Here is a 6,480-nt window from a genome sequence, read left to right on the forward strand (position 1 = left end):
ATTTGCACTGCACACAAAGAGTTCTTTTGCACCGTATCCTTTAGCTATTGTATTTTCTTTTCCATTATTTCATTTATCAACATTCTTAAATTGAAATTAAAGTTATGAAGATTTATTTTTGTTGTGTTCTTTAACTAGTTTAAGCTATTTTGAGGAGTCGTTAAAGATTTTGATAAGACATTCAGGTTATTTTCATGAAGATGTTCGGCTTCAGGCAGTCATTGCTTTAAAAAGTGAGTCAAAACCATATGCTTCTGTAATAATTTTATTATACTATCCGATTAGTCCATTTTCCTTGGTTAAGTTATTGTCTATTATTCATGGTTTGTTCATTTAACTAATGCTTTATATGAAAGTTTTTACCCTGGAAGCCGTTTAACAAAATTAAAGCATAAGCACTTAAATAACCTCAGCAATTTTTTGGCACAGTTTAAATTTATCATTTTCTATTCATTGGGACTCATCTGTCATTAGTTATCAAACTTACCCTGTTTTCCATCTTTTAAAATCCCTTCACTGCAAAAGTATAGATCTAAAAATATTGTTGAGTAGATAAAATTTTTCATATATTTAATCTGGAAGCTGCACCTTGAAACAATACTCATACCAATTTTCATATATGCTGTTTGGGTCACTAGTGAAATGGGAAAATGAGAGCAGAAGTATAAGGTAAATAGCAAAATGTTGTTTGGAAAAGGATTCTCTTATTTTTATAAGACACTGGACTTACAGATAAATCTTTGAACTTGAACCTGGAACTTTTGTTACTAATTTATATATTATGTGGCCTTCTTGTGCACTTGATCTCATATTTACTTTTTGTGTCTTATGCTTTGTGAGCCTGTACAGTATGACAAATATAGGATAGATCAGTTAGCTTTACTGGATCGCTAAATCGATATTGTATTTTCACAAGCATGCTAACTCTGGTGTTTTATTCATTGTTCTTGCAGATATTCTGACAGCAGCATATGCAATCTTCCAGGGTCATAACGTGAGTATGCAATACCTCCGTGATTAGCTATCTTTTCTGATAGTTTTGGAGAAATATTAACCTTTACTCTAGACTCTAGTCCCCACTTCTCCCTCCTTTGTTGCTTTCGTGGATAGACTCATTGCTTCTGAATGTTTATGTAATATTCTTATTCTTTTAAGTCCCATAGGATATGGCTTGTGAGTTAGTTATTCAGAAAATTTAAGCATTATGCTTGAGTTTAGTAAAGTGGAACCATTCTTCAGAATGAGTTCTTCCACGGTAAACGCTTGTACAAATTCCCAATTTGTGTTATCAGTAAGTTTTTTTGTGAGAAAGAAATGAAGAACTCCTAATTATGTTACCAAATAATGTCATTTTATTTTCCTGTATTGGATGGCTGTTACATTATTGTGATAATAACCTTGCTTCTTGTTTCTGCAGGAGGGACCTGCAAAGGCAAGGGAAGTTCTTGGTAGGGACACAACTTGATTGTGGCATATAATACTTACCAGTCGGTCACAATCTCTTTTTTTTTTTTGTCAGCAAATCTCAATTCATTTTGTTTATGTTATGTAGACAATGTGATGCATATTTATATCAAGACTATGACTGAAGATGACGACAAGGAAGTGGTAGCTCAAGCTTGTATGAGCATAGCAGACATCATTAAGGATTATGGTTATGTGGCTATTGAACCTTGTAAGTGCAGCTGTAATTTGCTCCATTTTCTCGGTGAAAATAGAAACTTTTGAGATTCAGATAGCACATTTGTGCTGATTCTGTGTTCTAATTTGGTCTTATTTTTCAGATATGTCTCAGCTTGTTGATGCAACCCTAGTATTGCTTAGGGAGGAATCAACTTGTCAGAAACTAGAAAATGATAGTGACATTGATGATGATGATACTGAACACGATGAAGTGCTTATGGATGCAGTTTCCGACCTTCTTCCTGCATTTGCAAAATCCATGGGTGCACATTTTGCACCAGTCTTTGTGAAGCTATTTGATCCTTTGATGAAATATGCGGTGGGTTAGCAGTTGATACTTGTAACATATCTATTTTGTATCTCATGCTAAAGCTTTTCTGTTACTGAATTTTACTATTTTGATCATTGGAAACTGCAGAAAGCTTCACGTCCTCCACAAGATAGAACTATGGTGGTTGCCTGCCTTGCTGAAGTTGCTCAGGATATGGGTGCTCCAATAGCAGCCTATGTTGATGTAATAAATTAGATATGAATTTTGTATTAAAATATTTTAGTTTTATAGCAATTTCTAAAATTCTGTCTAATTCCTTGAACATTTTCAGAGGTTAATGCCCTTAGTCCTTAAAGAACTAGCATCATCGGAGGCAACCAACAGAAGAAATGCTGCATTTTGCGTTGGTGAATTGTGCAAAAATGGAGGAGAATCAACTTTAAAGTATCCTTTGCATATATGACTCCATGAACACACCTTCCATCTGCATATTTTATTTATTGATTGCATTTCTCTGTCTTCAATGTTTCTGTATTGCGTTCCCTAAACATTTGCATTGAGGCTTCTGTTCTGGGCTGCACAGTAGATTTATGGTGATTTAGAATTAAAAAAGATTAACTATTGAGGTGTTGGGAACTAGTTTGGCACTGAATCTTCATGTTCTCTTACACTAGTTATCGATATTGCTTGAGCATTTTCCTTGCATCAATACCAGATATTATGGTGATATTTTACGGGGACTTCACCCGTTATTTGGGGAATCTGAACCAGATGATGCTGTCAGGGATAATGCGGCCGGTGCAGTGGCAAGAATGATAATGGTGCATCCCCAGTCAATCCCATTGAATCAGGTTTATATTTGGGCTGCCCCTTATTCGATACTTGACAGCTATAATTACAGCAAAATGATTATTTATGTCTGAATTCTTTTTTTCAGGTCCTTCCTGCTTTCTTAAAAGTTCTTCCACTAAAAGAAGATCATGAAGAATCCAAGGCTGTCTACAGTTGTGTCTCTACTCTTGTTTTGACTTCCAATCCACAGGTATGTTTGTTCAGTTTCTACTCTCTTTATAAATATGCATTACATGATATGATAATTTTATTCTCTGCTTTTTATATTTTGAATCGATGTCTAGTTTATTTTGTTTCCTTTTTGTGTGCAAAAACAGATCCTTGCCCTTGTCCCGGAGTTGGTTAATCTTTTTGCTCAAGTTGTTGTCTCTCCAGTTGAAACTCCAGAAGTCAAGGCTCAAGTAGGAAGAGCTTTTTCTCACTTGATTTCACTATATGGCCATCAAATGCAACCTCTGTTAAGCAACCTATCACCAGCGCATGCAAATGCTCTAGCTGCATTTGCACCCAAAAGTTGACGCCTGATTTAGTAGGCCTTCTTTTCCTTTAAAGAGTTTATTTCTCAAAGAGTCGTTGTCTGACTAAATACTTTTGCGGGTGCTACATCCAAGGCAGAATGCCATTACCTCGTTAGGTATGCATAAATTCTTGAAGTCTTTTGGTGCCAGAAAAGAGTAGCAGTAGGTACTAGGTACTCATGAAATAATAATTAGGAGGAAATTTTAAGGGTATTTAACAATGACGCCAATGGCAGAAAAACATGAAACGGTGTCTGTTTATTAGAGAATTCAGCCCACTGTTCACTAGGAATTAGCAAATATGAATAAATGGATCCCCTAAATTTAATATTGGTAAAAGCATTAGCTTGGCAAGGGTGGACAACATCTATTATAATCTTCATTTTTACATGCTTCTCTTTTTGGCATGTTATGTTGGCAAAATTGTGAAACATAAATCCTAAGTATTGCTTTTGCTTACATTTGCAGTGGTACCATATATTTTTGTTCCAGTGTATTGCTTCAATGGAACAAACTAACATACTTTTGCTTATGTTTAACAGGCTTGGATTTGTGATTGGCTTCTCCATCTTTTTTGGAATTGCAGCTTTTTCCACCATGTGTATCTTCTGGTATTCTTTTTTTCTTTTGCAATATGTATCTTATTCTATTTCATTTATTATAGCTCCTATTTGTTGGTTTTGCTGAGGTTGTTGCAATTAGGGGTTTTGAGTGTCCTACAGGGTATAAATTTGTGCCTTTTCCTCAATTTTGAGCAGAAATTTTGGTTTTTAATTTGTCATATGATATGTATAATTTAATTTTTGTTTTTGCTGCTTATGTACAAAGCACAAGACAAATACACCATTATAGAAAGTTTTGTTTGCTGATTCTTGAGTTGCTATCATAATCTTGAGTTGCCTTTCAACTTATTTAGTCTTCCGTTATCGAAATTTAATTTTTTTAGATGAAATATTGATGGCAGTGCATATTCATAGATTTCTAACAAAAAAAAAAAAAAAGCAAAAAGCAATACAGGTGATTGTTGATTGGCTTCCATTTCTTTCCCCTTCTCCATCATCCTCCAAACCCTAATCTGTGAAATTATATTCCCTTTGTTATCTTCTACCCTAAATTTCCTCCATTGATTATGTTGTATTTGCTTGTTACGGTGAATCAACGTACAAATGAAGGTTCTTACCATTTGTTTTACATTACTGGTTATTAAATTGTCATTGTAGCAACTTCTCTCTCTTTAAATTAAATTCTCTGAATTTTTTTTGATCACCATGTTTAAAAATTTAAAGAGATTATCAAAACTTGTTTCAAGAAATCTGTCTGAATCTGCAAATGTTGGAGCAAACATTCAGGAAGATGAGCCAAAAGCAGGAAATAATACTCTTAGTACACAGTGGGTCTGAGTTTCGGTTACTGCTAACTGCAAGAATAAATAGGTTCTAACATAATTTAGTATTTAGCTTTTATTAATTTGTATGGAACTCCCTACGTGTACTTAGGCCTAGCTCAACAATTTAATGACAAGGATTTAGCCATTTAGGGAATAGGTCCAATGTCAATATGGCATGAAAGCAAATAATTTTTTTTTAATTTTTTATTATAAATTATAATATTATGAATAATTTATATTACTAAAAATATAAGAGCATTTACAAAATGGACAAAAGAACATTTTAATGAAATAATAAAATAAAAAAAATTCAATCATTAAATAACTTGTGATTGCTTTTAGTAAAGTCTATGAATATATGAATATATAGTTAATTTTGTGATTGCTGTTTTTGAGAAATGAAAAATTTTTTTTATGTATTGTATGGTTTGCTAATATAACGTGTTATATTATATATATATATATATATTTTTTTTTTTTTTTCTATTTTGTATCAAATAATAAATCTTATAATATATTTTAGCTAATTTTTGAATAATAGAAGGACTCGATAGTGAATTTAACCAAAAATTGAGAACATCATAGTAATTTTTCACAAATAAAGGAATGAAAATATTAATTAAAATATAATTTAATGAGAATTACTATAACTTTACTCATCCCACATGGTTTTGAATATTCAACAGACTTTTCACCCTGTTTTTATTTCAGATATTTCCTTTTTGTTGTCCAAGTAAAGTTATTGCGTTGGCTGTTCTTTTTCCTTCAAATAATTTTTTAGCCTTCTGCATAGTGGATTGTATCAACCATTGACAAAAAGACAGAACTGAACATATTCAAGAGAACATTAACCTCATACCAACTTTTTGTTCAAGTTCATGCATGCTTCTTGAAGAACTTGATGCATCCATAACTGAATCCATGAAAGAAAAAAAAAAAAAAATACGAGGAATATGAAACAAAGAAGGTAAGATAGTAACAGTAAAGTGATGTTCCTATTGACAGAAAAATCCAAGAACAATATCTGATATCCTAGAATTTTGGTTAAGCGTTACTGAAGTTCATCAAATACTATGATGGAGAATTCTGGGAACCCTCTTTATCCCTATATTGTGAAAATAACAAAAAAGAAGATCAGACAATAAAAATTACATGGTTCAACATAGAGAGTGATAGTATTCCAGGTTTAGGCACAAGGCCTTTTAAAGTTTATTCTAGAAGGGGCAACAAAGAGAATAGAAGAATATGGATCGGGAATCAAGAAAGTTTACCACATCAGTTGAATTAGTTTTGTATTTGCCTTTTTAAGCAGCAGATAAGAAAGGGGAGGGTATCTTTGAGCATTCTGTTATTTTTGGCTAGTAAATCTACACAGCCTAGTCCTAGGGGTTGCTTACAGCCTAGTCCAGGGGGTTGGTTGCTTGCAACCATCTTTGTCTTTTTCCTCTTATGATTATAATTTTGTTTCCCTTTATTTCTAAGAACATTCACCGGTAGCTGTATTGGCAGATATGGCTTAATACAAATATTCTTCCTCCCTCATTCAATCTAGATTTTCTTTTATTTTTATTGAGAATATTGTTGCATCGTTCTTTTACTCTAACAAATTAATCCGACCTGCCAGATGACCAAAAGCAGAATGGATACCAGAGTTGAGATGTTAAAGAAGAATGTTGCTTCCATACCAGAATCCCTTGCCACCCTTAAAACTGAACAATCATAAATTAAACAATTATTTACCACCATAGCTGAAAGCAAAACTACCTCTG

General features: G+C 33.0%; 1 protein-coding gene across 2 annotated transcripts; it reads left to right on the top strand.

Annotated features, from left to right (window-relative positions):
- The first annotated feature begins 6 nt into the window (after positions 1 to 6).
- On the top strand, positions 7 to 4,193 carry LOC105646465 (uncharacterized). 2 transcript variants are annotated; one of them, XM_089726798.1, is made up of 12 exons: positions 7 to 33; positions 145 to 233; positions 954 to 994; positions 1,418 to 1,448; positions 1,553 to 1,675; positions 1,785 to 2,002; positions 2,102 to 2,197; positions 2,286 to 2,398; positions 2,670 to 2,805; positions 2,892 to 2,996; positions 3,124 to 3,440; positions 3,867 to 4,193. In XM_089726798.1, exons 5-11 carry the CDS (start codon positions 1,561 to 1,563, stop codon positions 3,322 to 3,324), a joined length of 984 nt encoding a protein of 327 aa, XP_089582924.1. In that variant the 5' UTR covers positions 7 to 33; positions 145 to 233; positions 954 to 994; positions 1,418 to 1,448; positions 1,553 to 1,560; the 3' UTR covers positions 3,325 to 3,440; positions 3,867 to 4,193. The 2 variants fall into 2 exon arrangements, with proteins under 2 accessions (XP_089582924.1, XP_089582923.1); XM_089726797.1 differs by lacking the exon at positions 7 to 33 and having other exon boundaries at positions 171 to 233; positions 3,124 to 3,335.
- The last annotated feature ends 2,287 nt before the right edge of the window (positions 4,194 to 6,480 follow it).

Source organism: Jatropha curcas, chromosome 10 (assembly GCF_041381405.1).
Source record: "Jatropha curcas cultivar XTBG-Jc1 chromosome 10, XTBG_Jcur_1.0, whole genome shotgun sequence".
NCBI classification, from domain to species: Eukaryota; Viridiplantae; Streptophyta; class Magnoliopsida; order Malpighiales; family Euphorbiaceae; genus Jatropha; species Jatropha curcas.